The following is a 22,501-nucleotide window of genomic DNA, read 5'->3' as shown; positions in this document are numbered from 1 at the left end:
CGAAAACACAACGGTTACAGGCACACCTGCTCTCCTCAAAATGCAGCAGTTAAACCTCACCAGAAATTGTTCTCCAGCTGATGAATTTTCCTGCTCCCCATTAACTGCTACACCACAGATTATTGGTCTTGAGCTCTCCACGTTGACACCGAGGATGTCATTGGAGGCGGCCCCTTCTCGCTAATCTCTTTTCCCTGATATAATAAGTGCTTTGAGCAAAAACACATTATTACTCCCTACTCATCCACTCCATACTTCAAATTCCTTCAGTAATTACCCACTGCTCTGGTTTTTTTTCCATCAGTTCCTTCAGCACTCACCCGCTGATCCATCCTGGAGTGAAACCTCCCCAGCACTTGTCGCTGTCGAGTCGGTTTGTTCCTTGTTCTCACTCTTTGTCTCAGAGATGCTCAAAGGGGATCACATCCCATGGTTGGGGTTCTCGGGCTGGAACGACCCCAGTCCTGCTGTCACTGACCCTCAGACAGGGGGTTGTCATGGACAGGGCTCCAGAAGCCTTCACACAACTGGCCCAGCTGAAGACACCCCCCCCAAGCAGGACCTCATCCAGCCACCCCAGAGAGAGCCACTGGAAGAGGCTGCTCCTCCACCCACTGGCTTTTCATTTAAAAAAAAATAAATAAAAAAATCATGGCAATGTTGATAAATTTATTAACCACTCCCCTGGTGATCAATCCAGCCAGTATTTGTCCAACACACGGAGCCTTGGCAGCCTCCCAGCCACGATCCCAACGCTTGGCTGTTCCCAGGCAACCACAGCCTCCAGCTCCACACAGGACAAGCTCACAATCCCCCCACCTTCCCAGCAAAAACTCTGCCACACAGAGGACTTTCGAGTTGCCAAACAAACTAAAGTTAACAGTAAGTTAAATAGGATTAGGAGGGCCGATATTGGCTGCCTCCATGTTTTAACTGGTTAAAAAAAATTAGCATTTTTCCTTCTATTAGCCAGTGCAGAGCTGCATTTAAACACTGCGGATTCCTCTGGGGCTGTATGGAAATTTGTATCGTGCTTCCCACAGAAAACAAAGATCCTGAGGCAGGATGCAATTATTTTGGTTGAAACAGCACAAAAAAGTAGGAAAAAGTCTAAGCCAACCCAGTGAAGGAAAAGACAAGAATTGAATGTGGCCGTGAAATAAGAATCTGGGGAATTGTGGTGGACTAAAAATGGTCTGAAAACCACATAAAAATTACACCTTCTTGGCTGGGAAAAAGCGGCCATTAACCACGAAAAAGTCTCATCAACATATCAATTTTGCATTTTGGTCTAATGCAAAAATAAAACAGGGATTAATTTAGTGAAACTAAATTTATTAATTCGTAATTTTAATGGAGTTCGATGAAACTCTAAGGAGAAGGTGCAGAGCTTTCATCAATGTCACAAAGGAGAGGAAAAGGAGGATTTCAGCAGGGGTCTGAACGTTAACAAATAGAAAGAAAAATGTTTTACTTAATTTCTAAGGGGTTTTGTTATCACATTCAAGGCCAGGTTTGGACAGGGCTTGGAGCGACCTGGTCCAGTGAAGGTGTCCCTGCCCACGGCTGGGGGTGGAATGAAGTGGTTTTTAAGGTCCCTTCCAACCCAAACCCGTTCTGTCTTTCCACGATTCCAAATAAAACGTTTCCCAGATCGTTTCCCAGGGCTCAAAACATCCACAATTTCCAGCGACAGGTCCATCCTGCAGCCCGGTCCTTCCCCCTGAGGCTTCCCTCGTCCTGCTGCTCGTTAAAGTCAATTTTGGAAAACGACGACGGGTTTAAAAAAAAGGAGAGGCAGGAATTTCCATTGATCAACCAGCCCCACCGAGAGCCAATCGGGAGCAGGGAGGAGGATTTTCTTCCTTTAGCTGGTGGTTTAATTAATCAGCCAAGCCCTAAACGATGCCAATGACCTGTGAATGTCAGGGCACAATTACAGATACAGAGGCTAAACTGAGCTGTAAACCAAAAGTAGTTCTGGAGTGTTTTATTCGAACTGGGATCCTCGGGAAAAGCATGAATTTTAACAGACTGACAGAACTTTTCTTTCTGTTTAAACTGTAAAATTACTGGACCGTGGGAACGGATGAGATGTCACGTTTTAGTAGCACTAATATTGCTTTATGACATCTGATTTGCATGATTTTAATTAATCGAAATTCCCGTGGTTATGCCACCATCACGCCAGCCAAGGGCTGGGGAAACATTTAGTGGCAACAATAAATAATGTCAAATAGGGGAACGAGGTGGGATGGCATCCAGGGTCAATCAAACAGCCATGATATTAAAAGGAAATAAGATTACACTAATAAAGTTGGCATCCCAAATAAGCAGGATGTCACAGCACTGAGTACAGACTACAGTGACTTACACCACTAAACGTTTTTAGACAGCGAGATGAGACTCAGCAAAAATTACTCCTGTTTTGTAAAACTTCCCACACACAAATGCTCAGCAGAGGAGAGAAACTCTGCAAGTGGCCTCCTCGAGACAGTAAATTAGAAATATATTTACCAGCAACAGCAGGGGGTGGGGAGGGGAGAGAAAAAGAATTGTTGTGGAAAAACACACAGGGAAGGGGAGAGAAATGACCCCCATCCAGCTCCGGTTCAGCCTCCCCTGGAGCACCGGTCCCGAAATTAATCTGTGCCTCCATAAACAAGCAACAGCAGTGGGAAGAAACTCCACTCAGCTCCAGTCACTGGTAACACCCGCAGGGAACAGAATTCCAGAATCACCGAGCTTGGAAAAGCCTCCAAGCCCGCCCTGTGCCCCATCCCCACCTTGGCACTGAGCGCCACCTCCAGCCCTTCCTTGGGGTGGGGACTCCACCACCTCCCTGGGCAGCCCCTGCCAAGGCCCTGACCACCTTTTTTCCAGCAAGAAATTCCTGCTGGTGTTCCCTGGAGACAAGGGGCACGGGAGGAAGGGCAGCACTGCCTCATCCCCTCCACCAGCACGATGCCTGTTTGGGGCACCACACCCAGCTGGGGGACCTCAGAGCTGCTCGAGGTCCTCTGGGGACAGCTCTGCAAAGCTCCATCCCACTGCACAAGGGGCATTCCAAGCACCAGGTCCCTTTATTCCAAAGGCAGGGAGGGCCCTGCTTCACAGAAGGGGCGTGAGGCACTCGGAGCTGGAGACAAGGGGAGAGGAACATCTCTATCCACAGAGCCAAACGCCACCAGGAGACACCACTGTGCTGACAGGACCCCTAAGTGGCTCCAGGACTGAGATCCAGCCCTTACAGCCTGGGATAGGGAATCTCACTCAGTGCACATCCAGATCTGGATGCCAAGGCAGCCTAAGGAGCAGGAAAGCAGCAGAGTTTGGCTCCTCATTTCCACCTTCTTCTGCTTTGTTGGGTTTTCTAAACCACCCTGTCCCACTGGCCCTACTTTGCACACACACAGGGAGGGAAGTGGCTCTCCCAGGGGAGCACTGCAAGTGGGACTGGAGGATGAGGGTGGATCATTATGCAGAACCCAAACCAAGCTCTACAAACTCCCTCACAAACACAGCACGGGGCTAAAACCTTGTACAGACAGAACAGGTCACCCAGAGAAGCTGTGGCTGCCCCTGGATCCCTGGAAGTGTCCAAGGCCAGGTTGGACAGGGCTTGGAGCATCCTGGGCTGGTGGAAGGTGTCCCTGCCCATGGCAGGGGTGGCACTGGATGGGCTTTAAGGTCCCTTCCCACCCAAACCATTCCATGATTCTGTGACAGGAGAACACAGCAGTAAACCACTCTGTGATCTCACAAAGGCAAATAATAACCTGCTTTCTCAGGATATGTGGCATGAGGAGTAAGCCCCAATGTGACAAGTTAGGCTGGGGAGATGTTTACTGGATTTTTCAGTTGGTTTGGTTCTTGGATTTGGGGCCACATTGCAAAGGCACGACTCAAGTAAATGAGTTTAAGACGACACAGTAATGTTGGGACACTTCAGGATCAGAAAAGTAGCAAAAAGGATGAAAGGAATTCAAAAAACTCCTGGCAAACCAAAGCCAAGCTGAAAAACAACACCAGAAACTTTCTGCTACGGCAGTTTGCAAATATAAGTTTATGGATCTAATTCCATTGACTTTCTGAAAGAAGAAAGGAGCAGGCTGGAGATGGAGCAGGAGAATCTCTGACATCAAAGAGATGTTTTTATCTCAAACGTGCTTAAACATTCTGGGCTCCTCTTCAAAAGAAACAAGCAGCTGAAAGCGTGGTCCCCACACCACCAGGTCCCCACAGAGAACGAGGGGGGGGTGGTAGGACAAGCTTTGAAATTTTGAACGAGTAAACTAATCCAGGAACCGAAAGTATAAATTGGAGATCAAGATTTCTGCCCTGGAAAGTGCTCCAAGTGAGTAACCTGCGGGCTCCTGCCAGGCAGGAAACTCGGCTTCCTGCAGCTGAAAGGGGGGAAAAAATGTAAATGCAAGAGTTATCCCAAAGCTGTGCCCTGGCACTGCCACCCTGCAGTCTGGGATTTGGGATTTCACGTTGGCTGCTCCCGACACAAAGCCCCTGTTGGCACTCGGGGCTCGCCCACCGTGAGAGAGGATTTGGGTGGACCAGAACCGTGTTGTTCTCTCACGAGTGGTGACTCCCCAGGGGCCGTGCTGGGGATAAATCCTCTGCAATTCAGAGCCCAGGAGCTGGGCAGTGTTTGCTGTCAGGGCAGAGACACCAGAGCTGCCCCACGGCTCAATGGGAAGTGCTGGGTGCTGCCCCTGGGTCACACCAACCCCCTGCAGGGCTACAGGTGGGGGCAGAGGGGCTGGAAAGCACTTTGGAAACCACTTTAGTGCTCAGTTTGACCGATGCCCACCTTGTCCCCAGCCCAGAGCACTGAGTGCCACGGCCAGGCCTTCCTGGGACACCTCCAGGGATGGGCACTCCAAACCTCCCTGGGCAGCCCCTGCCAAGGCCTCACCACCCTTTCTATGAGGAAATTCCTCCTGGTGTCCAACCTGACCCTCCACTGGTGCAACTTGAGGCCATTTCCTCTGATCCTGTTACTTGTTTTTTGAGAAAAGAGCTTGACTCCCCCCCCCGGCTCCCCCCTCCTGGCAGGGACTTGCAGAGCCAGAAGGTCCCCCCTGAGCCTCCTTTGCTCCAGGATGAGCCCCCCCAGCTCCCTCAGCCCCTCCTGCTGCTCCAGCCCCTTCCCAGCTCCCTTCCCTTCCCTGCACACGCTCCAGCCCCTCCAGGTCTCTCCTGGCTGAGGCCCAGAACTGCCCCCGGGATTCCAGGGGGGCCTCCCCAGTTCCCAGCACAGGGACAATCCCTGCCCTGGGCCTGTGCCCACGCTGGGGCTGCCACAGCCCCGGGGCCATTGCCCTCCTGCCCCCTGGGCACAGCTGGGCTCACGTCCAGCCCCTGCCACCAGCACCCCCAGGGCCTTTTCCAGCTTTCCAGCCCCTCTGCCCCAGCCTGGAGCTTTCCATGGGGTTGTTATCCAAGTGCAGGACCCGGCACTTCACCTTAATGAACCCACTTCACTGACTTCACATCATTGAACCAAATTCCTCCCTCTTAAATCCATTTTCTGTTAACTTCCCATCCTGTGTTTTGTCCCTGCACGACACTAAGAAAGAAATAATTTCAATTATGTTCCTCCAGCACTCGTGTAGACATTCATTTCTATGGTATATGATTCACAAACCCTTAACTGTGGGCTGAGGAGTGCTGGGGAAAGCAAAAACACAATTTAGAGCCAGGGTACACACTGAATAGCGCGGTGGGGAGGGGAGTTTGGGCTGAGCCCGTGGACAGCCCCTCTCTGCACTCACAGGTCCCACTTTTCCTGCAAAACCCACGGAGAAAACATCATGAGTCACCTCCCCAAGCCTGAGAAAACAGTGGTCTGAAAGGGAACAGCACGTATTGCTCCGAGCCCCTGCGAGACGTGGGCAACAAAGAGCCCCGACAGCGTGTGCTTAATGAAAGGTTACCCTGCAAATCCAGCAGCACAGCTCCAATAACTCCCTGAGGGAGGGGGAACAGCACTCGGGGACCTGAGGCTGAACCTGCACAAGCACAGAATCCCAGGGTGGGTCAGGTTGGAAGGAACCACAGTGGGGCATGTCTGGTCCCACCCCCCTGCTCAGGCAGGGCCATGCAGAGCACAGGGCACAGGACTGTGTCCAGAGGGGTCTGGAATATCCCCAGGGAGGAGACTCCACCCCATCTGGGCAGCCTGTTCAGGGCTGGGTCACTGCCCAGCAAAGAAGTTCTTCCTCCTGTCCAGCTGGATCTTCCTGGGCATCAGTTCCTGCCCGTTCCTCCTGTGCCATTGCTGCCCCCCCCAGCAGAGCCTGGTCCCTCCTCTGCCCCTGACACACATGGCTGAGGACCCCTCTCAGTGACTCTTCTCAAGGCTGAGCAGCCCCAGCTCCCTCAGCTTCTCCTCACAGAAGAGATGCTCCAGTGCAGCATTTCCAGTGGGGTGGGATTGCAGAACTGCTCCAGCAGTAACAACCCCCAGCACCCCCATCACTCAGACAAAGCAGCAGTGATCCATCAGCAGATCAGACCCAGGCTCAGCAACAGCCACCACCAAGCCAGGAGCACAGGAACGGCTCGAAGGCACAGCAGGAAACTTTACAGAGGTAATTTAAAAATCCAGGGACACTCCCGAGGTCCCTGAAGGCACCACATGACCAGGCAGGAGCCCCAGCCAGGCCAGAGCACGTGTCAGCCACAGGAGGCTCTGCAGAGGGATCTGGACACGCTGGATCAATGGGACAAGGTCAACTGGATGAGGATGTACAGGGAAGGGTCTGGAGCAGCAGGAGGGGCTGAGGGAGCTGGGGGGGCTCATCCTGGAGCAAAGGAGGCTCAGGGGGGACCTTCTGGCTCTGCAAGTCCTGCCAGGAGGGGGGAGCCGGGGGGGGTCGGGCTCTGCTGCCAGGGAACAAGGGCCAGGCCAAGGGGAAACGGCCTCAGGCTGGGCCAGGGGAGGGTCAGGTTGGATATTGGGAAAATTCCTTCGCAGAAAGAGTTGTCCAGCCCTGGCACAGCTGCCCAGGGCAGTGGTGGAATCACCATCCCTGTATGTACAGGAGATGTTATTCCCACAGCACACAGAACCACAGAATGATTTGGGCTGGAAGGAACCTTAAGGATCACTTAGTTCCAACAAATCCCTGCAGGCAGAGGCTCTTCCTCTCCTCGCGCTTCCAGATCCGTCCTCACACGTTTTCCCCTCGCACCCAAACACCTGACAGAGGTTCTGTGAAGAAGTGAGCCTGCAGAACTGTTCATTTTTGCTGCAAACTTCCAATCACTTATGTGTTTTGTGGTTTTTTTCCACCAAAGATTTCCTACCTGGGCACCTTCAGCACATCGGGTGTCGTGTGCCAGCAGTGCCAGGCACTGGGATGGCAGTGGCTTGGCAGTTGGAGACTGCAGGAGGCCTCTTTTTGGGCTGATCCACGGAGAACCAAACATTAAAAAATGAAGCTCATCTCAGAATTTTCCACCAACCCCGATTTTAATAAAAATAATCTCCCCCAGAGAGAGCTGTAATATAAAGCTCCAATACCACTTCTCATACTGGGGCCTGTGCTTTCCTTCCAGTAACTGTGAATTATGGCTCAATTACGTTCACTTTGCCCTCTAAGCACAAGGAAAGAGAGGGAGGGCTGCCCTCGTGTCTTCCTTCCAAAAAACTAAGTGCCAACCCAAGCTTGGGCCTGCTCACAAGCTCCTCACCTCACGCAGGGCCCCACGAGCACAGGGCAGCACATTTTCCAAGTGCTTTCCCTCCAAGGATCAGTGAAATCCACCCTGTGTTGGCCACAAACAAACCTTTGGCTCCCAAAGCAGACACCAAGGAAATCCACCTCGGGCTGCTTTGATCACCTTTGAGCTACAACAACCTCTGGCACTGCAGGTCTGCACCCGGCAGAGCTCAGAGAAACGGGAGAAATGCTTGTCCTCAGCCCAAGGAAAACGTGTCAGGGGAGCAAAAGCACAGGTTGATGAGATAAACACTCTCACGAGAAATAAAAATATGGGTTTTCCAAAGCTGTAAGATATTCAAGTCCCACGCTGGGACTGGGTATCAGGGACCTTTTCAGCTGGAGAAGGGAAATACAAAAATTCCTAAAAATTAAAATATTTCGTGAGAAATTTTGTACACAGGGGTTTCTCTTCTCTCTTTGGGCTAAGAACAAAGGGAGATCCATCATTTTTGACAGAGGGTGTCCCAGTGGCCAATTGGAAAGAAGGGTCAGAGAAAAGAAACCTTTTTAGGCAAAAATGAATATATTAAACTTATCTGGAAAAGGGTGGGATTTTCTGAAACCATAAAATGTATAAGATTTAAACCGAAAGGGTTTTTTCCCCCCAGAAATTTGGTGAAAGACCCAGCACACTGAATAAATTCTTCCCTGTTTCTTTTCTTCCCTGAGCTTATGCCATCTTTCTAAATTTAAAAAGAGGGATAAGTGAGAAGTTTTGAACGACCTTGGGACTCCCCACCACCGAGACGCCCGGGGTGAGGGACCAACGGGACGCCGCTGGATTCGTGGGTGGTGAGGATCTTCAGCCTGATCTCTCTTGTTCCCCCTCTTTTCTGTTCCTTTCTATCCCCACCTCACAATCAATTTTAAATAAAATCCATACTGTTGACTCTGGCACACGGGTCTCATTTGCACCTTAATTGGGGCAGGGGCGCCTCTCAATGATGGGATCTTTACACCCACTTTACAGCCAAGCGCTCCGGGAGCCAAGAGAGATAAGACAAGAGAGATAAGACGTGAATGCTCGGCTCCAACAATCACTTCAACCCTGCCCCGGCAAAGCGCGACAAAAGGGGGTCTCAGGACGGCTGGAAACGCTCGGCACCGACCCACAGTGCGGCCGTGGGGGCTTCACCCACTCCCCCCCGTGCCAGGAGTGCCCAGGGCACTGTGCCGGCGGTGCCAGGGACCCTCCAGAGCGGAGGGGAAAAAGGTGCAACCTCCGAACACATCGAGGTGCACGATGGTGACACGGATCTCATCACTCAGGGACACCTTCGAGTCTCCTCGGAGCAATTCCACGAGGAAACAATTAACAGGAGAGCGAGGCCCTGCCAGGGGAGGGTTAGGCTGGATATCAGGAAGAAATTCTTTGCAGAGAGGGTGCTCAGCCATTGGAATGGGCTGCCCAGGGAAGGGGGGGATTCTCCGTCCCTGGAGGTGTTTAAGGACAGACTGGATGTGGCATCAGTGCCATGGGCTGGGAACCACGGCGGGGTTGGATCGAGGGCTGGGCTGGATGATCTCGGAGGTCCCTTCCAACCCAGCTGATTCTGGGATTCTAAGGTGGGCTCTGAGCCACCTGAGCCGGTCGCCAGGACCCACAGGCTCCTCTGGGCTGTCACAGAAGCCCCGAGGAAGGTCCCTCGGCTCCCGACTGTCCCAGAATCAGGCAGATCCCACCCCCAGAGCGTCCTGCCCTTCCTTTTCCAGCCCTAAACCCGAGGGAGCCCAGAGCACCCTCAGCTGCACCCCCACACGCACCCAAGTGGCTTCCTTCAAGCCGAGTTGGAGCAGTTTTATGCAAATCGACCCCACTTATTCAAAACGCCTCATTAAACACTTCACCCAGCCCGTCCCAAAGGATGCCTCGGCTGAACCCGCCCGTCCCCAAAACAATGGGGACCCGGCGCGGTGACCCGGAGCTCACCCGGAGCTCCCCCCGCTCCGGGCACAATAAAGCCGAGCGGGTTTGATTGAAGTCAAAGCGATCGCCAATTTTAACCACGAGAAATCAGCCGGCGGAAAAAAAAAAAATAAATCTGGATGCAAATCATCGGGGCCGGGGGTTGTTTTGCAATGGCTTGGGCCGGAGCTATTTTCCTAAAAGAAAGGCCCCAGTCGGATCAATTCATAACCATCGAGTTAGATTAATTTGCAATTTAATAGACTTCACAACCAAAAGTGCTTTTCCCCAAGTATGTACGCCGGGACTGGACGCATCTATTGAAGCAATTATAATGTAAAATATAAATTCAATCTTTTAATTTTACCCGAATATTTTAGGGAAGAGCACATTTTGTACTTAATAAGGGGATGAGTAGTTTTTGACTTGTGATTTAAGCCAAAGTGGGCTAAGATAAAATTGGCATTAAAATATGTTCATTTAGAATGCTAAAATCTTTCTCAGTGCAAAAAAAATTAAAGAAAACTAGTCTGAACTACCCGTGCTGGATTCATAGGCCATGTGTGAGCAACCAAAATACCTCCTGCACCACCAGCAACAGACATAACAGGGACTTTTATCGATAATTATTTCAATTAATTGTTTCTTTGTGGCCCTCAAGATCTCAGAGCTGGTGGCTCTTGCCCTCTTGAAGTCACCTCTTAGAGCTGGATGGGAGAGGAAAAGGGGTTCTTTGGAGGTTCCTCACCCTGGGGTCTGTTCACAGGTGAGCTGAGCTGCCCGAGATGAAGGAAACACCTGCACTGGTTTGAACTGGGGAGGAACCTCAAATCCTGTGCCAAGTTTTGGGCCCCTCAGACAGGAGAGACCTGGAGGGGCTGGAGAGTGTGCAGGGAAGGGAAGGGAGCTGGGAAGGGTCTGGAGCAGCAGGAGGGGCTGAGGGAGCTGGGGGGGCTCATCCTGGAGCAAAGGAGGCTCAGGGGGGACCTTCTGGCTCTGCAAGTCCCTGCCAGGAGGGGGGAGCCGGGGGGGGTCGGGCTCTGCTGCCAGGGAACAAGGGCCAGGCCAAGGGGAAACGGCCTCAGGCTGGGCCAGGGGAGGGTCAGGTTGGGGCTGAGGAGGAATTTGTTGCTGGAAAGGGTGGGGAGGCCTTGGCAGGGGCTGCCCAGGGAGGTTTGGAGTGCCCAGCCCTGGAGGTGTCCCAGGAAGGCCTGGCCGTGGCACTCAGTGCTCTGGGCTGGGGACAAGGTGGGGATGGGGCCCAGGGTGGATCCACGGGCTGGGAGGGCTTTTCCAGCCTCAGGGATTCATGGCTAAAAGCTTAGTACCTGAACTCCTTTAACCAGAGGAATTCTTTGGGATCACTCATTTGATTTGCACCCAGTGGTTGGTTATAGGGAGACTCCAAACCCGCTCCCCTCCGGATCCCACCACCCGGGTGCTGCCGGCGTTCAAACATCTGAGTTAGGAAAATGGGCACAAAAAAAAAAAAAAAGAAGCTACAAAAGGACTTTAAAATATTCGTGCTTGGTGCCGCATGCAGCAGCTCCCAGCCATGGAGCTGCACAGGGAATGAGGGGAGGGGAAAAAAAAGCGGAGCAGCTGCCTCATTGAGGGCGAGCGATCCGTCTGATCCGAGAGGGGATGGAAAAAACAATGTGCAGCTCTAATCAAAAAGCATCTCAAAAGCGTGTGCATAAGTGGTTTGATTCTCCCCTAAAAGGGGTGAAAAATCCAATGCAACCATCGACAGCTAAAGATTTTTGCTGCAGTGGAAAGCAGATGCTTTGGCCAAGGATCAAAGCTTTTGGCACAGGTTTAGGCCATTCCGCAGGTCAGTTCCCGACCTCCAGATTTTCCCTTTGCAGCAATAAAGTTCTCCTGATTTTCTGATTTTTTTTGTTGTTTTTTTTCCCCCCTCAGTGCTGACATAGCTGAGCACAGAAAAAAGAACTTTTAGGATCTACGAGGTACTGGGCGACCAGTGAGTGGTGAAGCCTGGGATGGAGGCAAGGAGCTGGTGTGCCCAGGAGTGCAGGGCTGGCACCCTGGCTTGTGGCCACACTAGGAAGTCACCTCCCCACAGAGCCAGGGTGAGCCCTGCTACCCCTCCAAAGAGCCAGGGTGATCCTTGCTCTCCTCATCCCTCCCTTTCCCACGTGCTCCTTTCCCTCTCCGGGCACAGGGAGCAGTGCCTGCATGAGCTGGCACCTTCTCTTCATCCTCCTGGAGGAAGCCACAACCAGCAGCATTCCCACATGGCCTCAGGACCATGGCCTCCTCCTCAGCCCTTGGGGACAGACCTCTGTGGCAAAGCAAGAGGAAAACTGGGAATGCCCCCAGTTAGAAATCACCTTGGAGAAGATAAAATGCAAGGACAGGATGCTGAGCTGCCTATTCCCACTCTGAGAGAGAACTGGGGTGTGGGTGGGTGTATTTAAATAGCAGGCACACCCAGTGCTGCCAGGAGCCCACAACACAGGGAAAACACCTGGAATTCAGCTGGACAACCCCCTCAGCCCCCCCTGGGCCGTCGCCTCCCAGGGCTCCATCCGGCACCGGGAGCTGCTGCCGGTTAAATCCAACAGGGATGTTATTTTAACCTACAGCAGCTCCTCAGTGTGGCTTTAACACGATTTAAAGGGCAAAAGAAAGAGTTGCCAGAGCACGATGGGGAAGAAAAACCTCTGGAAAGCTGCGGGAGGAAGCATCCCCAGCTGCACATCTCCGCTCCTCCAGATCTTTCCGAGCTGTTCCGATAAGCTCCAGCTCTCTGATAGTTTGGCAGCTTCCTGAGCACCACTCAGGCAAGAGCCTCTTATCTCTCCACATATACATTTTTTATGCGATGTGCTGAGCTGTGATTCCTTGGAACAAGTTTTTTTTCCTGCTTCCAGCAGAAAAAGTAAATGGAAAACCTGCGCCCGGGCGCTCCCTAATTACAACCACGGCCGGGCAAGCGGCCACGTGGAAAGGGCTGCTGCAGAAAGCACCTTCCCATGGGATGCATCCCAAGGCTTGGTCAGACACCTTGCAGGACTCCAGTGCTGCAAGGCAGAGAGGACAGCTTTTGCAATCTCCTTGGATAATTTCTGGATTTTCCACCTTTTCCCACCACTTTTTCCAAACCAGGTTGTGACTTGTTTCCGCCGCGCAACTTTGGGAATCAGCTTTCAAATGTGGTTTAGTGACAGACCCAAAAAATCCATAACTGTTCCAGAGAAACAAACCTTAGCTTGGGCATGTTCCTGTCTCCTTAAAAATTAGGCTACCAGCTCAAACCCTGTGGGTGGGTTTGGATAATTTTATCCTGGGTCTCCACCACCCCCTCCCACAGAGCAACACGCAGCCAAAGGCTGGGCTGCAGTGGCTCTTCCCAAAGGATCAGCAGCTGTGGGATGGATGCAGGAGCAGGTGGGTGAGGCAGAGAAGCTCCACCAGCACCCAAAGGAGCCTCAGGCCCCTGTGCATCCATCTCCTCCTCCCTCTGCCCAGGCTCACACACCCTCCCCGTGCAGGGGCCAGCACTGGTGTGGACCAGCAGCTCCCGGGATAGGGAGGAGGGAGGCTCCAAGTTATCAAGCTCGAAATAAATGGCTGTCCTGGGAGTCTACAGAGCCCAGGCTATCAAAGCAAATCCATTCCCTGCCATGCAGAACAAGCCACAGTGCTGGAACACCAGCACAGCACTGCCAGCGGGCACAGGGAGCTCCCAGACCATGGATTCCCTGGCACAGCCAAGCAGGGAGCAGGACAGTGCCAGAGGCTTGCACTGGGATCCAGCTGCTGCCCCACGGCTTCCCTGGCACAGGAGGGTGGGCAGCAGGATGGTGCCAGAGCCTGGGCTGCAGCCCCCCTGCCCAGGCCCTGCTCAGTCCCAGCACACAGCTCACCCTGCCCATGGAGTGGGAGAACTCCCAAAATCCAGCCCCAAAGTGCTCTGAGAGACACGAGGGCAGCTGGAGCCTCCAGGATTCACCAGCCAGCGTTGGATCCTGTGGGAGATGATCCCTGGAGCCAGAGAGGAGAGTGGCACTGCAGGCACTGCTGCACGTGGAATGTGCTGGCTCTGCCCTGGGGGGCTCAGCACCCACAGCCCTTCATCCCACCAGCACACCCCACTGCTCCCAGACCCCACCACTGACCAGGAGATCCTTCCCCCTCCTTTGATCCAACACAGCCTCCTCTATTCCCTGTGCAGCAGCAGCTGCTGGTGAGGAGGGATCCTGAGCAGCTCAGCACTTCCCTGTGTGGACTGGAACCTGTTCCCTGGAACAGCCCAGAGAAGCTGTGGCTGCCCTTGGATCCCTGGAATTGTCCAAGGCCAAGTTGGACAGGGCTTGGAGCAACCTGGGCTAGTGGAAGTTGTCCCTGCCCATGGGTGCAGGGATGATCTTTAAGGTCCCTTCCCAGCCAAACCATTCCATGACTCTGTGCCTCATAACACGTGGGGCAGATCCACCCCAAACCTGCACGTCACCTACCCCAGCCCTGCTGCCCCCACAGCCCCAGGAAGCCTCTCCTGTCGTGCCAGCCCCTGAAGCCACCCCAGGATCAACATGGATTTGGGACAGCAATTTCTCTAAGGCACATATATATACACCAGCAGATCTCAACTGTGATTTTTACTATTGGATTTTTAACCCACAACAAACGTTCAGAATAGTTTCGTTTCACCCTTTCCTTATCAATTTGCTCCAACAGCTCAGCACCTCTGTCTGTGCTGCTCATGGGCTTGTGGCATGTGGAATTCAAATCAAATCCCAAAGGAATGGCAAACCACATCATCTGTTAGCCACCAACAGAAGTTCAGGAAAACTCTGCCTATTCCTTTCACAATAGGAAAATTTATTTCTTCGCTTCCCTCGGCTGAACAGAAGAATCAACGCTTTGTGTGCTGGTTCTGGGCCCTTGTTTCATTTGCATTAAGGAGATAACAAGCTAGAATATTAACCTGAGCCTTTTCTGCAGCCACAGAGGGAAAGGAAAATTCCACCCCACAGGAAAGGAGGCTCTGGGCTCAGTGGAGACCTCAAACAGCCTCTCACAGAGCGGGGTGGTCCCACATCTCCAAGTCCTTGGACCCCTCACTGGTCCAAACACATCCCCAAATCCACGTCCTGAGGAGGAGCCCTCCCCTGGGACAGATGCCAGCACAGGAAAGACATGCCAGCCCCCCTGCCTGGGCACCACAGGACACCCTTCCAGAGGATGAGGGTCCTTCAGCATCACCCAGGCATTCCTGGCTGCAACACATCCCACAGGCCACACCTCAACATCATCCCCTTCGCAGAGGAGACCAAATCCTGCCTAAACCCCTTGTGACTCTGATCCTGCTGGTTCAGGGACTGATGATGTGCCCTGAAACCACCACAGCTGCACCCAAAGGGATGCAGGAGAGGCAGCAGCTCCCTCTGGGCACTGGCGAGGAGCAGAGCCCACATTCCCGGCATCCCCACGCACTGTCCTTCCTCCTCTGGCTTTTCCACCTGACCTATCCCAACTCCACTCCACCTCAAGGCTCCCAGCAAAGCAGCCACCCTCCCTGCACCCACCACCCCCCCAAAACCCGCTTGCAGGAGCACAGCACCCACAGTCCAGGTGGGAAGAGCAGGAGCCAGGGGGGTCCCACCACTGTGGACCCCCCAGCAGGTTGGGCAGACCCAGAGGAAGGGGAAGGGAGGAGGAAGGGGCCCAAAACTGAAGCAACGAGATATACCTGTCTCGTGGTACCTTCCTTTCCCTAAATATTTGCCTTGGCTGCCTCAGCTGCCACACAGAGAGGGAACAGGGGACAGAAAATTTTGGGCTCCATGAAAAATATCCATCTAAGCAGTGGAGCAATGCAGGGCAGAGGACTCTCCTAGTCACCAGAACCAAAGCAATGTGTGCCAGCACTGTGCCAAGCACTGCCCATCTCCCACAGCACCAGGACATTCCATGGCCACCATCACCTGCAGAGCTGCCCCACGCCCATGGAATCACAGAATATCCCCAGCTGGAAGGGTTCACAGGGTCTAACCCCTGGCTCCACACAGAACAACCCCAAAAATCCCACCGTGTACCTGAGAGCATGGTCCAAACGCTCCTGGAACTCTGGCAGGCTTGGGGCCGTGACCACTTCCACAGGTTTTGGAAACTGCAGCTCCCTGAAGCAGCTCTGACCAGCAGCAAAGAGCTCTGGCACTCAGCACTCTGGGGTATAAATACCCCAGGTGGCATTTGATCAGGATGGTGGCACAGGTGTGGGCAGTTTAGCCTCTCCCCTGAGCTTGGATTAGGTGCAGGTGGCTCAGATCATTTAATCTAAAACTGCAAATACAAACAGGGGTGTGCTGGAGGAGACAGTCTTCTTTCCCCCCCCCCCCCCCCAGAGACAAGCTCATAGCCTGGGTGGAGATTTGCTCCTAACAAAGGAAACCATTACCAGTGAATTCAAAGGCCTTGGGATGAATAAACACAGTGGTAGAGAGTTGTAAAGGAACCTAAAAGAGGCTTGGAGACGACCCCAAGAGAGCTGGGAAACTTCACTTGAAAAGTCAGTCAGCTGCTTCACAGTCTAAAATCCCACCTGGAGGCTCCTGACAGAAGATGTGAACTTAATAAACTGAACTTTGCCCAGCTGAAGTCCTGATCTCTGGCATCAAACCGAGTCTGACTTGTACTGAAAAGCTGCCTGTCCACCCTGTTCCTGAAAACCCAAAAGAGAATTCCCACCTTCAAGAAGAGTTTGTTATAGCAAAGTCCATGGCACATCAGCCAAAGATCCAGAGGCACCTGTGGGAGGGGGATACAGGGCCAGATCCAGAGCTCCAGAGGCACCTGAGGGAGGGGGATACAGGGCCAGATCCAGAGCTCCAGAGGCACCTGTGGAAGGCAGGTACAGGCAAGTGCTGGAGCTCAGCACACCAACCCCTCGCTGGAACCACACAGTCCTGCTGGAGCAGGGAAGAGGTTTAGGATCCTCCCTGCTCTCCAGGTGGATGAGATCAAGGGCCCTGTGTCTTGTAAGAGGGGGAGAAGAGGCAGGGAACACACGCAGCTCCAGAGCATCTGTCCTGTGAGCTGCTCCAAAACACAGCAAACATCCTCCAACACATCCCAGAGCTCCTGATGGAGGAGCCACGATGGGCTCAATGGCTCCTTTTCCCCTTGTCCCTCTTCACACTGGTCAGGCCCCACCTGCCTGGGTGTCACCCTGCAGACAGGGACCAAGCCTGGCTGCTCATGGCACAAGGAATGAGCACTGGGAGTGCCTGGAGCAGGGAATGGTGCACAGGGATGATGCAGGGGAGCTGAGGGGAGTTGGGGGCCGGTCACAGGGCACCACAGCTCTCAGGGCTGCAGGCTGTTAAGCCAGCTGGGTTTTTTCCAACCTCCCTGTATTTAAGTGGGACCCCTGCCAGCATCCACAGCGCTTCCCTGGCCCCAGAGCTCCCCACAGCACCCACAGGGCTTCCTGCCCCCAACTCCACCAGCTGGGGGGAGAGGAAGGACACCCCCCCAGCCCGGACAGCCCGCTGAGACCCCCTGTCTTCCCAGCAGCTCCCACCCCCAGCCCACGGAGGTTGCACCGCTGGGGAAGGGAGGTGTGGGAGGGAAATTCCTGCTGTTCACATGCAAAGATGCTCAGCTTTGCCTCAAGTGCCCCATTCCCTCCGCTGCCTCGGGGGAGCTTCGGTCTGGCAAAGCTGAGTGGCTTCGCTCTGACTCACTCTGGGGATGGTCCTTAGGTTGGAAAAGACCCTTGAGAGAGAGGAGTCGTTGGGAGGGGGGGAGGTCACGACGTGCCCTCAGCCAGACTGCTGCTCTCCAGGGGAAAAGGAGTCACCGCTGCTTCCTCCACTGCCCACGCACACTCCCCAAACAAAGCAAGGCAGGGGCGGGAGGCGCGGGGCAGAGCCCAGGGAACAGCAAAGCAGGGAGCTGGACACCAGGGCCACGGGCAGAGCCCTCCCCGACAGCCCTCGGACCCCCGTGCTGCGGGATCGGGGGGGAGGACTGGAGCAGGATGAGACCCCCCGGAGCACCGGCTCAGGGAGGGGTGTGCGCAGGGGGGCAGAGGAGGAGCTGATGTGCTGGGCTAACCCAGCGCTCAGGGCACAGGGCAGCCCCCGTGCCCCCCGTTCACAACCCCAGCAGGGACTGGGGGGGAGCGAGCGGAGGTAAAGCCCTTCCTGCAGCACAAGGTCAGTCCCCGCTAGAGCAGCGCGTCTGTCCGATTCTTCGACAGCAGCGGCAGCGCTGCCTCGCCTGTCTCTGCCGCTCCCCGGCGCCGGCAGCTCAGCCTGCAGAGCTGTGCCTGCGAGCAGCACCTCGGCCCCAAGGCTTGGCCCTCAGCCCCAGCATCGCTGTCCTCCAGCAAGCCCTCTGTCCCCCGCCGCGACCCCTTCCTCAGGACCCCCACGCCTGGCCCCAAAAGAGAGCTCTTTCCCACAAAAAGGAGAGCTTTCACCTCCCTTAGTCCCCTCCACCCCCAGCAACGCTCTGCTCGCCCCAAGTCTGTCGCCTCACCTTCCTCCCCTCATCCCAAAGGGATTCCCCCTCTCCTGCCCGCAATGCCTCGTCCTGGAGCACAGGCTCCCTGTGCCCCACAGCCCACCCAGCCCCAAACCACTGCCCAGTACTCCTCTAATGAGGGCTCTTCATTAGGGCCACCGTCACCGCAGCCCTTCAGCCAAGCCCTCCCCTGCACTGACCAGGCTGTTTCCAAGCTCTTACACCCCACAAAGCACCCAATGCCAGGTGACCCCCCCGTCTCCGGGGGATCACTGAGCTCTGCCAGATCCCTGCTGTGCCCGGGCTGACCACCCATCCTGCCGCCCTCTGCCCGCTCTGTGGCACATATGCCACCCTGGCTAACGCCTCACAAAGCCTTTGCCCCCCTGGGTCACACCCGTGCTCCTGGGAGGTCACACCAGCGTGTCCCACCTGTGCCACGGGCACCACGACGCGGCACATCGCACCTCGCTGTGCCACCGTCCGGCACAGCAGAGCACCCAGCACCCACCACACGAACCACGAACCACCACAGCCACGGCATCGGGCACAGCCCGCGCACACGGGCCACCGTCAGACCCCGGCGCTGTGGCTCCCGAGCTCCCGCAGCCCGGCCCAGCTGCTGCTGGAGCCGATCCCGGCGCAGTTCTGGTACCGGCACCAGGCTGGTGCTGGAGCCTCCTGCGCCGCAGCCGCTCCCCGTTCCCAGCCCCGCCGTGCCCCTGGAAGCGGGACACAGCCCGGTCCCGGCCGGGGCGGGGACCGGCGGCGGGAACGGCCCCGCGCTGCGGCCGCACCGGGGCCCCGGAGCCCCCGGGGAGGCAGCGCTGCCGCCGGGGCTGCCCGCGCCGGGCTCTGCGGGGAACGGGAGGGGGACACCGGGGGCACCGGGGATGGGGACAGCGGGGATGGGGACACCGGGGAGCAGGGCAATGGGGAAGGGGCACTGGGGAGTGGGGCAATGGGGAGCTGGGGCAGCGGAAAGGGGGCACCGGGGACGGGGGCAGCGCAGAGCGGGACAGCGGGGGAGGGACACGGGGGAGCGGGGCATTGGGGACCCGTCCCGCCGGGCCCGTGGCCGGTCGCCCCTCGCCCGCGGCGGTGCGAAGTTTGCCGGGTGGTGCCGGGGCGGGAGCTCTGGCGGAGCGGGGCCGGCACCGCTCGGGGTGCGGGTCGGGGGAACGGCTCGGGAGCGCCGGGGATGCGGTTCGGGGGAGCGGCTCGGGAGCGCCGGGGATGCGGTTCGGGGGAACGGCTCGGGAGCGCCGGGGATGCGGTTCGGGGGAACGGCTCGGGAGCGCCGGGGATGCGCATCAAGGTGCGGGTCGCGGCCGGTCGGGCACTCACCGTCTGCTGCAGGTCGGGGATGCCGATGCGGACGACGATGGCGCCGGGCGCGGGCTCCTCCATGCGCGCCGGGGCCGCCAGCTTGGGGGAGCGGGGCCCGGCGGGGCCCCGGGCCGGGTCGAGCCGCGTCTCCTCCCGCAGGCCGGCGCTCGGCTCCCCGGCGGCGGCGGCGCGGGGCTGGCGCTCCGGCAGCGGCTCCGGCGGCGGCGAGTCGGGGCTCTCATGCTGGCTGCCGGCGGGGCTCAGAGGCATGCTCCGTGCGGCGCGGCGGGCGGCCGGCACCCGCACCGCCACCGCCACCGCCGGCCGCGCTCACAGCCCGCCCGGGGGCCCTGCGGGGGCAAGGACACGCCGTCACCCCGAGGCATCCCCGCCTGGGACACCCACCCCCGGGGTACCCCGGCAGGGGCGTCCCGGGAAGGGACCCCCGGCTGGAGACCCCCGTGGTGCACGTGGGCATCCCCACAGGGACCTCACAACCCGCCCCCAGCAGGGATTATCCCCCAGTAGTGATTGTTCCCCGGGAGGAGCCCGAAAGCAGAGCCCCACAGGGACCCCATGGAAACCCCCGGCAGGGACCATTCCCCGGGAGAAACTGGGAGCAAACCCCCACTCTGCACATGGGCATCCCCACAGGGACCCCACAAACACCCCCGGCAGGGACCATCTCTCAGGAAGGGACCCCCACACAGGTATCCCTGGAGTGGCACCCCGGGAGGGGACCCATGGCTGGAGACCCCCGTGGTGCACATGGGCATCCCCACAGGGACCCCACACCCCCTGCCCAGCAGGGATCATCCCCCAGGAGTGACCGTTCCCCAGGAGGAGCCCGAAAGCAGCCCCCCACTCTGCACATGGGCATCCCCACAGGGACCCCGCAGAACCCACTCAGAAGGGATCATCCCCCAGGAGTGACCATTCCCCAGCAGGGGATGCCCAACCTCCACTCGGGGACCTGGTGGGACCCCCACACTCCACCCCGGCCCACAGTGACCTCCTGCAGGACCCTTAACTCCCCCCACACAGAGATTCCCATCTTGGGGCCCTCACCTGGGAACCCCCAACCAACCACACAGGAATGTCCCAAGGCCACCCCACAGGGTTCCTCATGGCAGGGGCACTGGGGGACAGCCCCCCAAACAGGATCCTTGTGCTGAGGGTCTTGCAGAGGACCACCCTCACCCTACATGGGAATCCCCACGTCAGGGACCTCTCCAAGAAGCTCCACACCACGCAGGGATCCCCAAGGGCCAGTTGTCACTGCATGCCCTCCCCAGTCCCCACTGCAGTGTCCCCCAGCCATCCAGGAGGGACCCTTCCTCACCCTGTCAGCAGAGCATGGACCTGTCCCAGGAGTGCAGACACCCAGACCCTCTGCTCACCCAGGGAAGGGCTCGGGGTGCAGGGCACAGGGTCTGGACACAGCACCCAGCATGGGCTGTCCCAGCTCCTGCAGCCTGCCCTGCTCCTTGGATCTTCCCTCCACACCACCACCAGTGCCCCCAGTCTGTCCCAGTAGCCCTGTCCCCCCCTTTGCAACCACGATCCCCCATCTCCACGCCTGCACCAGTGCCTCTGGAATCCCTGCCTGGCTCCTTCCCCAGCTGCCAGGGGGACTCACGAGGGAGGCTGGACACCAGCAGGATGTGACTCGTGGGGCTCAGCTGCCCGTCTTGGGATTTTACAGGGAAAAGCCCTCATTCTGGCTCTGTAAAGCTGTTGATGGTGCAGTTGCTGGAGCTCTGCCCACCATGGGGTTCCCCACACCCCAGCTTGGAGGCCCAAACAGCAGGACTGGTCCCTGGGCTGCAGCTCCAGCAGCTCCTCCACCACCCCTCAGGCCAGGGACTGGCTGCCAGGGGCTTCCCAAAGCACCTTGTACGTGGACAACAGGATGCAGTTGTGGCCTTGTGCCAAAGTTTTGGGAATGGGAGGACAGCTGACCCATGTTCCCACCCCAGAGACCTGCCTGGGGTCGCACACCCCGGCGTGGGGGCCGGTGCAGCTCCAGCGTGGAGCTCCAGCGTGGAGCAGCCACACGAGCAGCCACATCCCCGGGCTGTTACCTCTGCCTGTGAGGGCTAAGGAAGGGCAGGAACACTCTGCATGCCCAGGGTCGAGCCCTCACTCCCAGGCAGGGACTGCCCTGCCAGGAGCAGATGGAATGCCGGGCTGAGCCCTGCAGGACTGTGCATGGGACCGTGTCCGGTCCAGGGCTGGCTGGGATTCAAGGCTTTAATCTACGTGACGATCCTTCAACAGAAATAGCCCCCAAACCACCGAGAGCTGGAGAGATTTACGGCATGGCCTGGATCTGTCCAGGAAATGAGTAATGGCCCTTCCTTCGGCCCTCCCGCCCCGAGGCCCAGGGACTGCACGGGGCAGGAATCACTGGGAGCCGGACTCTGCCAGGGCATCCAGCCCCAAAAACTCTCCCAGCTGGAGCAGCATCTGCTGCAAACACCCTGCACTGGCAGAACAGGTGAGGCGGGGAGGGATGGCTGCATCCACAGACCTGGAAGTTTGGGGTCACGGGGTGGGTTTAACGGGTCCTGAGCACGAGCTCCGCAATTCTGCAGCACGAGAACCAAAACCGTGGCTGGATCCGGACAATGAGATCAGCCCAGGAGCAACTGGCCTGTCTCTGGGCTCCTCCTTTCCTTCAATCCACATCTGCTGGTGAGCCACAGGTCCCTTCTGTGCTGCTGCTGCACAGCTGCCAGGATTAGGGAGCCTGGGAGTCTCCTGCACCCTGCATTCCCATTGCCCACACTCTCAGTGTGGGAGGACTCGGTGCCGTGACAGTTTGAGCCATCCTCATCCAGTCCCTTTATAAGGTGTGAGAAAACATTCCTGCCCAGCAGCAAATCCAGCCAAATCCATGGCTTTCCAGGGTGCCTGTGCCACGGCATCACTCCTGCTGTGTCTCCAGGGAGTCTGGACACAGCTCCTGGGCAGGGCCCAAGGTCGGTGACATTGGAAAGGCAGATTTGGAGCAGACAAG

At 56.7% G+C, this 22,501-nt stretch overlaps 1 protein-coding gene across 8 annotated transcripts in view; it reads right to left on the bottom strand.

The window, feature by feature from the left end:
- The window catches only part of SHANK3 (SH3 and multiple ankyrin repeat domains 3), a 265,221-nt gene that overhangs the window by 223,215 nt on the left and 19,505 nt on the right, over positions 1–22,501 (bottom strand). For all 8 annotated transcript variants that reach the window (XR_010430985.1, XR_010430983.1, XR_010430984.1 and 5 more), the window contains exon 3: positions 19,498–19,829. Coding sequence is in view for 5 of the 8 variants with exons in the window: in XM_064656805.1 (XP_064512875.1) it covers positions 19,498–19,749 (252 nt within the window). In the remaining 3 variants the exon portion in view is untranslated. The remainder of the gene's footprint in view (positions 1–19,497; positions 19,830–22,501) is intronic.

Source organism: Pseudopipra pipra, chromosome 5 (genome assembly GCF_036250125.1).
Source record: "Pseudopipra pipra isolate bDixPip1 chromosome 5, bDixPip1.hap1, whole genome shotgun sequence".
NCBI lineage: Eukaryota > Metazoa > Chordata > Aves > Passeriformes > Pipridae > Pseudopipra > Pseudopipra pipra.
The sequence above is the reverse complement of the archived record's forward strand: the minus strand, read 5'-3'. Positions and strand labels throughout refer to the sequence as shown.